Source organism: Mangifera indica, chromosome 11 (genome assembly GCF_011075055.1).
Source record: "Mangifera indica cultivar Alphonso chromosome 11, CATAS_Mindica_2.1, whole genome shotgun sequence".
Classification (NCBI taxonomy): domain Eukaryota; kingdom Viridiplantae; phylum Streptophyta; class Magnoliopsida; order Sapindales; family Anacardiaceae; genus Mangifera; species Mangifera indica.
The window spans coordinates 1,308,424-1,323,712 of record NC_058147.1 but is presented as its reverse complement, the minus strand read 5'-3'; the positions used below and the strand labels follow the sequence as shown (position 1 = coordinate 1,323,712).

Here is a 15,289-nt window from a genome sequence, read left to right as displayed (position 1 = left end):
CGTCTTCTTTCCACCATCCATTATTTATTAACAACTTCAACTTTTTCTCCCTATTTAAAAAAAAAGTTATTTGTATTATATATAATAATGTTAAGAATAATAAAATTATATGTAATTATTTTAAATATATAAATAAATACATATTTAATATATATTATTATATGATTAACTAATTTTAAATTAATAATTAATTAATAATTAATTATAAGATAATTTATATAAAAACCAATATTTATTTACATATCCAGAAATAAATATTTATAATATTACTGAAACAAAAATCACCTCGTACGAAAAAGAGACGGAAGAGCATGGGTCCGTGACACAGTTTAGTACAACGAAGCACCTGCAAACGTAGACTTTACTTTATTCAAAACTACTTTCCAAGTACTCTTCAACTGTAGTCCAAATTTAAAAAAATAAAAAATTTCCTATTGGCCTGTTTGGGAGAGGTCCTTTTACCATACGACCCTTTCCTAATTCCTCGAATACATAAAGACAACGCCACGTCAGCTCCAGACAATGACGCGGGCTAACTGTTTTCCTCGACTTCTGCGCAGAATTGAAGCCGAATATTAACGATCACTGGCACGTCATCTGCTTTTTCACTAGGGTCCAACTAATTCATTGATAATTTCGACATTTTTACGTCTACGAATCAGGACCCTACACCTGGATGGACAGATATATAAGTAATAATAACATCCAAAAAAGTTGAACATCATTTATATATAATTACGAAACTACCCTGACCTAAATTGTGCATATCTTCTCCAAAGGAATTGTAGCATTTTGTTGATAAAATTGAACCAGGAATATTTTACTTACAAACAATGAAAACTATTATTCATAAAATTATATATCTACACTTTTAAATATATAATTTTATATATATATATAGATGATAAGTTATTATATAATTAAATAATTTTAAATTAAAAATAAAATAATATCTAATTATTTAAATATTCAATCATATACTAAAAAAAGTTTCAGTCTTGCATTGCCCTTAGATTATATTGAAGTGTTTTATGGCTCAAAACATTGAACAACGAAACATTATAAATGATACGATCCTTAAATCTTAACAAGTAGGGTAATAAAAATGAATATGGGGAGATGCACCCTCACAATGGGTCCATCTTGACCGTTCAATAGTGCTTTTCAATGAGAGTGCCACGTGTTATGATTTTAGAGGGATTATCAGAAATTTGATTGGGTAGGATGGGCAGTAGAGCGATTAGGAGGAAAGATTTTGGCAGTTTGCCTGCAGAAACATAAAAGAAAAGGAAAAATGGGGCATCATTGCACATGGGGAAAGGTCTTCTATTTAGAATATAAAGTGGTTTGCTTTTCCAAGAGTTGGTTTTTTTGAAAAATTGAAGCCCTCAAGGCCTCAACCGCTGCAATAGAAACAAAGCATTTACTTATTTTTTCCTCTAAACACTTTCCTATTTGCATGTGGTGGGTCATGAGCTTTATTTTCTACTTCATCTTTGTGGTCATGCGTGCTGAAAGTGTTTCGCACGGACGACAAAAATTTCGAACAAATGTAACTCTAGGACATATAATATGATATGTTAAAAATTTAATTTGTTATCATATATTATATATTATATAAGATTATAATTAAATTGAATAGAATATTATTAAGTTCAGTTACATTAAAGCAAAAGTTGAGCTTAAGATAAATGCAATTTACTCAAGTTTTATTTAAACAATTATATTTAAATTTTAAAAATTATATATTTATTATTTATTTTCATATTCAAAATAAACAAATACAACTTCAAGGGTCTAAATTAGGGGTGCTCAAAATTAGTTGATATCCAAATCACACAAATTTTTTAACTAAAAATCAAACTAAAATATAAGGTATTTAAAATACCAGTTCAAGAATATAGAAAAATCGATTTTTTGATTCAATTATTAGTTTACCTAATTTTCAAAACTGATTAATCGAAATAAACCGATTTTGAAAAAGATGAATAAAAATTAATAAAATTTTAAAATTTTTATTAAAAATTTGAAATAATAATAATTCTTTAAAATTTCGTTAAAAGACTGATTAACTAAAAATTTGATTCAGTTCAAGAAGAAAATATGATTAAAGAATTAGATTCTTTGTCGATTAATCTTTAAATTTGTTCAATTTTGATTTATAATTTTTTTAAATAAAAATTCAATTCGATTTAAAAAATTGACAAACTAGTTTAATTAACTGGTTTTGAACACCTCTAATATAAATATACAATTTTAAACTTTTTAAAAATTTAATAATATTTTACCTAGATCGAGTCATGAGCTCACAAACTCATCAAATTAATCAACATCAAATTCGAGCTTAACTCGGCAATAATCAAGTCAAATCCAACTCAACACATACAAGTCACGAGTGGTTCAATTTGTGTAGCCTAAGATACAAATTAAAAAAATAATAATATATTCAATTACATTATAAATATTTTTAAAAAATCACAAATAAATAAAAACCTTAAAAAATGTGTCTGGATGGACCGTATTAGTAAAATTAAAATTTATTTCACATACTCTACCATACTATATACTATATACTCAATAGGCATGTTGTTCAATCATATGTACCATATAACGTGTACTGTAAGTAAATAATAACCAAGTTGCAGACAGCTTGGCTTGGCGGCTAGTATTTACCCCTTTTCAAGTTAAAAAGGAGCGTCTAATAATATTATTTGTTTAATACTTGGTAATTAACTGGTTCATGTACTGGGGAATTTTATATGTAATTTGTGAAAGTGAGTCCATTCATTTTTATTATTTTCAACAACAATCACATGAAATTGAACATTCTATAACCTCTTACAATTGACCACCTTTAATGCCATGTTGTAGCAAATTTGACCGCACATGTTTTTCAACATAATTCTTTTCCATTAATACAGATGCAAATTTTAATAAATCAATTTAATCATGGATTGCTTCGAACCCTGAGGGAATCCCTGTTGGAATTTATGTTCAGTTTGAATAAACTAAGCCCAAATTGAAGCTTTATTTCAATAGTTTTAATTCGAGTTTAGCTCGTTTGCCATTTTGATAATACCATTCACCTTACTGTAAATACTATTTACTTCATTTGTAGTATTGATCACTTTATTGATAACATTTTAATGAAATTATACAATAATTTAAATGAGTTTAAACTCATTATAAATTTGAGTTAAACTCAAATAAACCATTATTCAAATAGAGTTTGATTTAAATTGATCTAGACTCAAATATAGATTAGTTTAAATTTAACTTGAATCAATCATTGTTAACTCAAATCGAATTGACAAAAGATATCAACATAAGATTGTTGATAAAATAAACAGTATTATTAATAAAATAACTAATGTTATTAATAAGATGAATAATATCGTAAAAAAGATAAATTATGTCATTGACAAATATATATTATAATTGAAAGAAAATTTGAGTTAAATTATCAAATTAAAACTTCAATTTGAATTTTATTTGATTCGAATTGATTAGAAATTTCATTTAAACAAACATGAGTTGAATTATGCTTAAATCTAACTGTATATTTGATACAAGAGTAAAAATATAAATAAATTGAGATATTATTTAATATTTTAGCATTAGTAGAAAATGTATAGAATATTATCGCTAGCCTGCCACCAGAAGGTCCAAAAGCAAATATTTTTATGCTCACGTAACGTAACGACAGAAATGCCATTGTAATTAATCCGTCTATGAAGGGTAATTTCGCCACAATTAGTCTTTATATACCTCGTCCCTCCTACAGAGCCAATTCCCCCCCAACCAGTTCTTTCTCTTTCAATCATCAACACCCAAAGAATCCGAACCCAAACAGGCTCTATTTTCTCTCGTTTTCTTTTGCAGGAAAATGTCTGCCGGACTTGGAAAATGCAGCAAAATCCTTCACATTGTTAGGCTAAGACAATTGCTACGAAGGTGGCGTAACAAGGCCCGCATGTCAGCGAATCGCGTACCGTCGGATGTTCCCGCCGGATATGTGGCGGTGTGCGTTGGCAGCAGTTACAGGAGATTTGTGGTGCGTGCGACGTACCTTAACCATCCCATCTTCAAGAACATACTTGTCGAAGCTGAGGAAGAGTACGGATTCACTAACCAAGGTCCATTGGCTATCCCATGCGACGAGTCCGTGTTTGAAGAGGCGCTTCGACTCATCTCACGGTCGTCGGAATCCGGACGCTCATCTCGGTTCGCGAATCTCGAAGATTTTCAGAGCTACTGCCACGTGGACATCAAGAAAAAACTTGATTTTTGGACTGAATCTCAACCTCTTCTTCATGGAGTTGGCAATAAAAGTATATGGTAAGCAAATAAGGCATGAAAAAATTTGAAGTTAACTGGTTTGATTGATTCTGACCCGGTTTGACTCAGTCCGAGTTATCTCGCTCGTTCGTTTCGTGGGGAAACGAAATCTTGAAGTGAAAAGTAAAAAATAAAATAAAATACAGTGGCCGACTGAGTCTACTGATTCGAAGTTGAGTTTACTAATTTTTGGGTTTGATACTTGCCAATAAGGAAAGGTAAGTAGGTGGGTGTATATTTGTGTAAGATTTGAGGTGAGTCGTGATATAAATTGCTGCGGAGAATGCATGGAGATGGCAAAATGGGGGGTGAGTTATCCGCCGAGTCGTCCCGGGTTCTGAATAGGAGTTAAAGAGGAAGAGGAAGAAGAAGACTCGAAGTTGAAGTGATTGTTAATTACTCACTGTTGTAAATTATGTGATTTATTGATTGTTTTTTCCTTCGAGCACACGATTCTCCATTATTATCTGATTATTTTTTAATAATTAAAATTAAAATAATAAATTATTATCCAAGAAAATGATGATAGGGACTGGCCGTTGTGGTGGCAGTTATTAAGTAGCAGTAACAACCCATGTGAAAGCAGAGGCAGAGAGTCTCTCCAATTTGCTCTGTTTCACCTGATTCAACTCTAGCTTTGTCTTTAGCCATCAAAATGGTACTTCTGTGCCTGAAGCCTTTCTCCATTTATTTTTTTTCTCAAGTCGACATCAATCAAGTGAATCGAGCTTGATCTTGAGTTAGATCTCAAGTTAATTGTTTTGAATTCGAAACAATCTCAAATTCAAAACATGAAGGTCTCTCTCTTTTTATTTGGATCAGGTCTAATAAAATATAAAATATAACTTGTAATTCAATATAAGAGGAATACTTCTTTTCGTTCAAATTTGGGTTTTCTCCAATTTCTGTTTAGAGACAAGATTCAGTCTTTCTTCATCTATTTGTAATCATGCATCTTCAAATTTAATGAAATTTTGTTCAATTACTCTCCAAAATTTTTACCCATTTGATTTACAAGTGTTAAAGAAGAAAAACCGAGTTAGCAAATACGGGCAAATATAAACTCTGACCAAGAAGATTTCAGAGATTTACCTGCATTTTAAGGCCACAACTCCAAAGCACGATGGATCTTTGACTTGATTATGAATTCTTGAATGAACAACTTTGCACTGGTTGGTGCATGTTCAAGTTTTAGAACCCTCCATTTAATTATTTCAGTAGCGAAGATTATTGTAATGTTATTAATTGAACAACGGTTAACTCAAATTAACTTGAATATTAACTAATAATATTGGAAAAAAAAACTATTAAAAAAGAAAATTTTTGATGCAACGACACTGATGATTCCCGAACTCAAGTTAAACTATAAAATTGAAATGTAAATTCAATTATTCAATCTTGAGTTAACTAAGCTTCAATCGAACAGAGATTCCATTTCTGTGGGGCATAACCACAAAACCAGTAAGGAAAATAATTGGTTTTGGCTCCTGTTCTAAGTAAAACATGCAACGTAACGTGTGTCAGTTTCCAATCTCCCAGCATATGAATACCCAATCTCAAAGTGGATTGATTGATTATTCAAAGACATTGAAAAATACATGTGAAGACAGTGTGGGATTATTTAGCTCACATCTAGTGCGGGTGAGGCTGCGATGTACATGTAGATCATTACATAATTTTTAGGAATTTTCAGTTGTCAAATAGAGTAATACAGAATCCATGCCGATCCACAGTAGAGTGAACAATATTTGCTGAAAAGGACCTGTTAGTTATACTTCAATGTTTTTAGACCCGGCTGGATTCGAATTGATTCTCAACTAGATTTGAACGGGTTTGAATCAAGTGATTTGAATTTGAGTATAAAAACTTTATATTATCAAACTTAAATTTAACTTGAGTTTTGAGGGTATTCATTTTATCAAATTCATAAACTTAAAAATTCCTAATTTAAAAAGATTAAAACAATGTTGTTTAATGGATAAATATTAAAACCGACTGGTGTTTCAATCACAAGAAAAGAAAGCATCAAACCAATATGAACATTTGACTTCCAATGTCATACTGCTAGAAAATGGATGTCATGATCAACTCCATCTAAATCATTAGGCAGTCCGAGCCTGATGTAAAAGCATAAAAGACCAAGCCAGAAAAGAGATGGATGAGAGTTGAGTAAGGGCTTCTGAAAGCAGTAGAACCAGGAGTAGTGGAGGAGAATCATGTTGACTTAGCATGGAAGAACGTTTTTTCAAGTGGATGATGGACGTAATTAAAGTCAAATGTGTAGCAGAAAAAATATCAGATGGGCGGTGGGACGGTCCATGATTATGATTTCAGTATCAGTCCAATCGAATTGCGATGAGATTAGGGTAGATTCGCTATCGTCTCTCAAAAAAGTTGGACGGTTTCATGGCGATAGGATTGGACTGGACAAATTTCTTCAAGCAAAAAATATAGGTTGCTTGGTTTGGTACTATTCCACTACAACGCTGTTTTTTTTAAGTACACCAGAATGCGAGTGCGGTCCACTAAACATCACAAATGTGTTATTCTATTGGCCGAAACATTACATCTGATGATGGCCCATTAGCCTAATTTTTTTTGGGCCCTCTCCACTTTAAGAGCCGGATTGTAAGTCATGATCCATGTGTCAATAGAAATTACACTGAACACGAGAACTGCTGGAGTAGCTCTGGGTCAAGCCTTAGCAAAATCTAATTTGAAATTGATTCAAATTTAAGGTAGCTAGTTCCAAATGAGTAGTGCCACGTATAAAAATAATATATATAATTTTATGTATAAATAATAATATTTTATAAAATGATTAAGTTATTTTAAATTATAGATAAAATAACACAAATTACATAATGACATGTTATTGTTTTTATACAAAATTGTGCATATTATTTTTACATATAATTTTATTGATTCGAGATTGTTGAATTGAAATTCAAATTTGGCACGAATAGTTTTTAAGTTTGGATTTGATTTGAACATGTTTAAAATTTAATATTCAAATAAACTCAAACTCGAATTGTTCAATTTGATATACAATTCAAGCTCAAGGAACTTGGATCAAATCGAGCAACTAGGGGGTGGATTTGACAAAGATGGCTTGGCTTGAATAGATTGATCATGAGCTAGAGTTCTTGGTAGCTCAACTTGAGATCCTTTCATTTGTTAATTTGATGATATTTTTCATTTTGTCGTTAACATCACTCACCTGTCATACAATATTGATTATTTTGTCAATAGCTCAAGGCCCAGCATCTTACTCGACATGCCCTCGGCTCTTTACACTTTGGAGCCCTATCGATTAATCACAAGCTATCTTGGCTTCGGTTTCTACTTTCGCAAGCCCAATGTAGCCAACAAACCCAAACTGGTCACCCACCTGCTCTAAAGTCACAACATACATTCCACAACCTCCACTAAAATTCACCGACTCTTACGGCTTTCATTTATACATCTTTCCACATAAGTACCAATTATGACGCCATAAATAAATGCTTTTCGTAGACAGCATTGATACCAGTGCCGGTTGTTGAAAACACAAAAAGGTGGCAGAAAATCGGAGTCTGTCAACAAAATTGGCAGTACAACAAGGGTTAATTGTGAGGTGGGGAATCCGATTTTGACATGACAATTTTATCCTCCGTGCTGTTCTTAGACCCGCCTGGTTAAACTCATTTCAAGTGGGTGGCATGTGAATAGTGCACTAACGTGGGATTTGTCCAGGCCACGGACGAGAAGCGCACTAAACTACAAATGGGAAGGTTACAATTATAATTACGGGACATGCTTTTTTCAGAGCAATTTGTGAATGGGACGTGTGTTTGGTTCTGCAATCTTCAAGTTCACAAAAATTTTAAAGTTTTATTGGACCACTCTTTACTCCATGTAGTAATTAATTACTATTTACTAGCACTCCTGCTACCTTTTCCTCTTCTTTGAGTTTTGCCATTTCTTGTGTAATTCCTAAGCTACGATGCTCCACTGTAGTTGCTTTTCTCCTTCTCTTTTGGGATAAGAGAATCCAACACCCAAATCTTAGTTGTAAAGATTGTTTTTTAACCTGGATGTGTCATTCCAATCAACAATAAGATAAGACCGAACTTACACAACAATATGATGTTGATATGATAGTTTAAATTGATTGATCTGAGATTAAACTAGATCTCAATCAAATCAGTTCAACTGATTAATCTAATCCGAATTCTTAAAACATTATATATAAATAGTAACACTTTGGTTATCTCTATCACATTATTTATTATGATTATGGATGAATATGAGTGTTGCTGAACTCAAACAAGAGCCAACCTAAACTTAATTCAATTAAAAAAAAATCCAATTTGAACTTAGCTGGAAAACATTAGAGAAAAATATAAAAGTCTTTGAAGAATAATTTTTAAAGAAAAGTTAAAGAAAAAGAAAGATCATCAAATAAGATAAATTTATTGATAACTTTTTAATAACTGGTTAGATTTAAGCCAATTTTATTCAAACTCAAACTGAAGCTATTCCAACTAAACATTGAAGGAATTTGATTCAGATCTAACTCTAATTGAGACAACATATGTATACAAGTCAAGAGCTGTGGCGAAATTTGTGAATAAGTACTTGGTGCACTGTTTTGCAATAGAAGAAATAGGGTGTTTTAACTTCATTTCCCCGATCTCAACGACCAAATCTCCAGTTACAGTAAAAGAATTTGTAATCTTTGATATCGGACTGTGGATTGTGCTGACCTTAATTTTGGCATTGTTTAGGCTCATAAAACGACAGTAGTTTGATTCAATGAATGGGTAAAAGTAAAAAGTGAAAAAATGTAGAAATTGCGAGGAGAAAATGATCACATTTATGATGACCACCATGAATTAGTGACAACAATGAAAACAACTTTACTCACTTTAGCGTGTAAAGTAAGAATGATCATGATGTAATTAACATTGTGATTAATCACTTTAACACAAGGATTTGCTTGGTAGTCAAGGCCATTCGAGATTTGTTCGAATATAGAAAATCAACTCGTAAATTGTTTGTAACTCAATTTTTACTAAGTAGGGCACAACTCAACTAATGTCAAGTTAGACTCTCAAGTTTGTGATTCGATTCAATTATAACATTAATAAACATTTACATTTTAAAATTTTATTTTTTATTTATAAAATTTAACTATAATTTGTTTAATTGATACTCAATTATAACACTACTCTGCTTTATTGGAGCCCTAACCATGACATTCAGCCCACAAACAAAAAATTAAAAGGAAAATAAAGAGTAAAGTTATAATTGACTTACAAGTCATTAATGCGGTGAGACCCATTTTCAATTCAGGACTTTTGTCCTTTCTATTAAAACACCAATTTCATCACATAAAAGTTTAAAATTATAGTCAGATTTAAGTTTAATATTCCTAAAATTAAAATGAACCCAAAATAATTAGAGGGCTTGATTGTAAATCTAACCGACATTAAGTTGATGGGCAAAGATAATGGCTTGGCTTCACATGACATTAAGTGAAGCCAAAATAAAGCCGAAGATTACATTAGATTTAAGCTAATTAATTAGACTCGAATTGATTTTAATATTTGAGTTTTTTGTTTTTTTCAATATCTTGAATTAAAATTTTTTTAGGCCCAATTTAGGCCAATCTAATTCTAACCCTAAAAATAGGGGGAATAAAAAGAGAAAAAGTGCAAAAGGGCAGTTGGAGAAGTACCAAAGTCCCCTAAAATCGAATCCAAGGAAAAAAAAGAAGTCTGTTACTTTCAGAAATTGAGAGGCCATAATTCATAAAGCTGTCATCTGTAAGTCTGGGTCCCGCCCTTCTCAGATGGGATAAAATATAAATACTATAAAATTTAAGGTAAATTTTTTTATTCAATAAAAATTATTTCGTACAAACAAAGCAAAGATAGAAAAGAAAATTCCCACTAAAATGTATATCATTGCTAAACCAATCGTTTTCATCCTCTCTTTTTCTTTTTTGGGGTTTATTTTATTTTTATTAAATTATTATTCATTTAAAATGTGATTTTTTAATTGGAAATTAACTTAAAATATTTCTTTATAAAAATATGATATTATTTATTTTTTTATTTTTCACGTTTATTCAATTTAAAATTGAAATAAAAACAAGTATAATGACAATTTTTTTATAAAATAATAATATAATCTAAATATAAATAAAAAATTTAAAAATATTCAATAATATATATTTTAAAATTTTTTATATTTTAGAGAACATATTTTATTACATCATACGAAATTCATTTGTTCTATCTTTACTATTTCCAATAACTAAATGAGTTAAATTTTCTTCTTTTACTTATCAATGCTTTAAAATCTCAATTAGACAAACTGATTTGGTCAACCATCCGTAATAATTTGATATGAATTATGACTAATACTTATTTTAATTATTAAATTAAATTAATTTAAATATTAAATTAAATAAATTATGATAAATCATAATTTAAACGTTGAGTTAGACCGATCTAACTATCATGTTAATTTATTGATTGCATCAATTCATTCTTTAATACTAAGCCATTAACTAGGTCACGACACGTTTCCAAGTATTTAAAAAAAAAAAAAAAGAGGCTATTTGTTTAATTATTTCAATTCCAGCAGTTGGTGGAATTTCTCTTTGCAAAGCTTGCCACGAAGGAACCATCCCTTCTCCTTCTTCATACTTTTTAAATTATTTATTGTATTTTTTTAGTACCCTTTTCTGATGCAACGACAGCTATGCAAATCAATCCTGGTAAGATAATAATAAGACTATCGAGTTGGGTACAGAACTGCGTACATCCAAGCATTCGGGATGTTTTTTATACGACAAAATTTGAAGTGTCCCAATCTGGTTTATTATGTAATAATAATATTATTCACATAATTTTTGTTGTTATTTGTTTATAATTCATGGGTTGGTTTGGTCTTGATGCTTCAAATTGTTAAGCATATTTAATATAATAATTGGTCACTTAATCCCAATAAATTCAAGGTTTATAGATATTGACTTGCGGCCTAAATTGTAGGCCTTGGGTCAGGTTGGGCGTGGCGTCACAAGATAGGACTTGTTCAAATTAACATTGTTGATTTTTTAATCTTATTTATTCTTACCTATTTTTATGTAAATAAAAAAAAAAAAAAGAGAATCATAAAGGATTCACATTACATCTATTTTTGTTTGAATTATCTATTTTATGTGCATTAAAATTGTATGATATGAAAAGTAAAATATGATATATATCATATTATAAATCAAAATTAATATTAAATAATTAACTTATTATATGATATAATATATCAATAATTTTATATTTTGTGATACATATGTGGATATGTTTTAATAGTGTATTCGAAAATTTTGAAAGTTTCAAAATATTTATGATGTTTTTTAGAACATTAATGTGATAAAATTTTTTAATTATTTTATTATTATATAATAAAGTATTGTATCTTATGTTAGGATACATTAAAATAAAATAAGCAATACATAATTTAGAAAGTTAAAATTTTGATATACAATATAATTGAATTAATAGATAATTAAAAACTAATTATTATTTTTATTATTAAGAAACTTTTGAAGTCTATTTGCTCTGTCGATAAATAACATCTGAAATAGGTGGAGTGACTAATTGTAAATACCCAAATTAGCCTCGGCCAGTTCTTGTAGCTAAGGTAGTTGAGGATATCAGTGGCATTTAAAGATTTGTTTTGCCTAAAATTGTGAAATTTTTATTAAAAAATATTTAATTTTAAATTGTTTTGGGCAGGGTCATGGCGCTTCTCTCTGCCGACGCTGTCAACTTCCGGGAAATATGAAACGTGGTCGTTTTCTTTTGACACGTGTAAAATGAAAGCGTATTCAACTGGTCCCCACAAGATAAAAGGCAATTACCAACAAAGAATCGTGTGAAGCGTAGGGTCCATGTGTCTTATTTTGACTTTCTTTAACTGTTCCTTGGATGCCACACTTAGATGGCTTTGCCATGCCCTATCGGCATAATTCTGAATTAGCTTATGTGAGTTGTTAAAAAACTTATTAATAATAAATTTATGAGTAATATTATGTGTATTTATTTTGGGTATATAAATATATACACATTTATATATGTCATCATATAATTGATTATTGTTTTATTTTTAATTCAAATCATCTAATCATATGATTATATATATAAATATGTATATATTTATGTACTTAAAATAGATACATATAATTTTATTGTATATTTATTATTAATGGTTTTTAAATTTAAAATTTTTTAATATTTTAATATTCAATCAAACTTAAATTATCGGGCTCAAGTACAACCACCCCCTTGAGTCTAATCTACTCTCTTCTTCATCAACTTTAACTTCTCCAGCTTCAATACTAAGGGCTGGTCCTGCCTACAATTATATATTTTTGATGGGCCTTATCTTAAACGCGCGTCATTGTTGTTTGTGTCTCTCGTGGGGACCACCCTCTCTCGTTCTGTAACTGGATGTATATAACACCCACCGTACTAAATCTTGTCTCAGATTGAGTTGATTTCTCCGCACTGTAGTGGCGGTGCATTACCCACTAATGTTTACACTTTAATCATCACACAAATTCCGATTTAGGGGCCTTCTAATCAGAAATTAATGCCTAAAATAATTAATTAATAATTAAGTTGAGTGATTTATTGGTTAATTAAGTCTCTGTTGCGTCAAAAAAGGTCAGAAAATGTGAGCTGTCAAATCAGGCCCACATGTCACAATATAATAGAAAGTGATGTTATGTAGATATTAAACGACGGTTGGTCCTTGCTTGATTCCTTCATCCGATGTCACGTATAGGGATTAAATGAAGCCAAGATAGTCCGAGCCAAACACATTGCAGCCGTCGAAAATAAATGAGTGTCTTTGGAGATAAAAATGCAGAATTTTGACATGCCTCGTAGGGCAATGCACAATTTTGACATGCCTCGTAGGGTTGATTTTTGCGAGGAAGACAGTTTGTCTTCTATTAAAGGAAAAACCAAGAGAGGCTTAAGAAAATTGATGCCGTAGAAAACGACATAGATGACTGCAATTTTAGATACCCAAAATCTAAGGCGAAATCCTGGAACTGTAAAAAGTAAAACTCCAAATTTTGTTTTCTTTCTCGTCCTCTCAGCTTTTACATTATTCGCATAATCTTGGCGATCCTGACCTGGCCGCACAGTTTTTAGCGCGGTGTCACATTCTACTACGTACAAAACCATATTCACTGTACTAGAGTGGTTAGGTTTTGCTTGGATTCAAAGTTGTAATTAGAGTCTATTATTGTAAAATAACATACCATCTATGCCAACCACTGGTTCTTTTGATAGTTAAGCAGTCCTGGGTTCATGTAGATTACCCATCTAAACAACCGTTATGCCCTTTTCACGTTGTCATTTGTCAATATCAATGGCATTCGCAAGTGGGAGACATTTAAATCGATCTCCTTTAAGTTCCATTATTAACTTAATTCAAACGAACATTTAATAAGCCTGACTTAAATAATTTAAATGGAGAGGCATTTGATTAATCCAAACTTGTGAGTGAAAAAAAATTCAAATTAAATACGTTAAAATAATAGTTTTTTAATTAATATGTATCAAAAATGATATTATTTTAATTGATTTTTACTTGGTTACAATATTAAACCAAACTTAGTTTGAGTTTGAATTGATATATAATTGAACTCAAACTTGAATCTTTTCAAATCAAGTTGTACTCAAATTATTTCAAAGGGAACTCGTTGAGTTTAATCTTAAACTAAAACTTGACTTTTTCAAGTTAAGTTAAACTTGAGATGTCCCAAACTTGAATTTGAATCGATTCGAATTCATCATTAAACATAATCTTCTATTTGAATCTATTTAGTTAATTTAGTCGAAAATTAATGGTAAACTCAATTTGGATTATGACTAAAACTTATGTCATCCATCAGTTATAAATAATTTAATGATTGAATATGATAAATTATATTAAATTATAATTTAATTATCGATGAGTCTTATTATTATATTAATGTCTTTACAATGATATATTAACATTAATATATTAAATATTTTTTTAAAAATTTTAATTATACCCCGATAATAATACGGTTGATCAGCCCGCAATTGTAGCTTGACGAGATCCAAACATAGAAACATTGTTTTTTAGGGGATGTGGTAAATAGTGACTAGATTGGAGGCTTTATTTGTAAAAACTCTGTACGTCTTATTTATTATAAGTATAATTTTTTTTTGATAATTAAAAAATAAATTAAAAAACTTTTAAAAGAAGAATTCGAAACCATCTAAACTCACCCTTTCCGAAAGACAAGCGCAGCTAAACCAAAAAAAAATAAAAAATCAATTATTAGTATAAAATTTCAATTCCTAAGCACTGTATCATCTCACCGATGAGATAAGAATCGGCGATCCATCTAGAGATTAAATTGTATTTGTCTTTACCATAAAACAAGGAGTGGAGAAATAGGGCCATCATTTGTCAACTTAGATCTCTTGAAATCAACGCACACAACATAATTTGGGCAGTGGGCACGGGGCCCACATTTAGGCTCCTCTCATCATTCAATTCCAAAATCTCTTAATTCTCGTTCAATCTTGTTGTGGGAAAACCATAAAAAGAATAAATAAGCGGCCCAAATGTGACAATCCATGATTGCTCATGCATTGTCAGTACATGGAATTCTCACTACTTCTGCTCTATCAGCTTATGAGCTGTAGTGAGTGGTGACGGTGGTCCTAAGTCGTAACATGCAAACTAAATAACAGAACTTTCCAAATATCGGATACAGCTCAGCAGCTTAGCTTCTGGCAGTAGCGTGCGTGCGTGGGGGACTCATTCGTCATTTTTAATTTTCTCAAGGGTATATATGTCAAACCATACTAATATTTAATCTCATTAAGTAACAACTCCCCGGCAATTTAAA

The 15,289-nt window shown here is 30.6% G+C and overlaps 1 protein-coding gene across 1 annotated transcript; it reads left to right on the top strand.

Moving 5' to 3' along the window:
* The first annotated feature begins 3,776 nt into the window (after positions 1–3,776).
* LOC123229104 (auxin-responsive protein SAUR50-like) lies at positions 3,777–4,786 on the top strand. Its single transcript, XM_044654688.1, has one exon. It carries the CDS (start codon positions 3,887–3,889, stop codon positions 4,340–4,342), a length of 456 nt encoding a protein of 151 aa, XP_044510623.1. The 5' UTR covers positions 3,777–3,886; the 3' UTR covers positions 4,343–4,786.
* Positions 4,787–15,289: the final 10,503 nt, after the last annotated feature.

What these genes read in the sequence shown, in the direction of transcription:
- LOC123229104 (XM_044654688.1), top strand. Translation starts at nt 3,887, where the DNA reads ATGTCTGCCGGACTTGGAAAATGCAGCAAAATCCTTCACATTGTTAGG.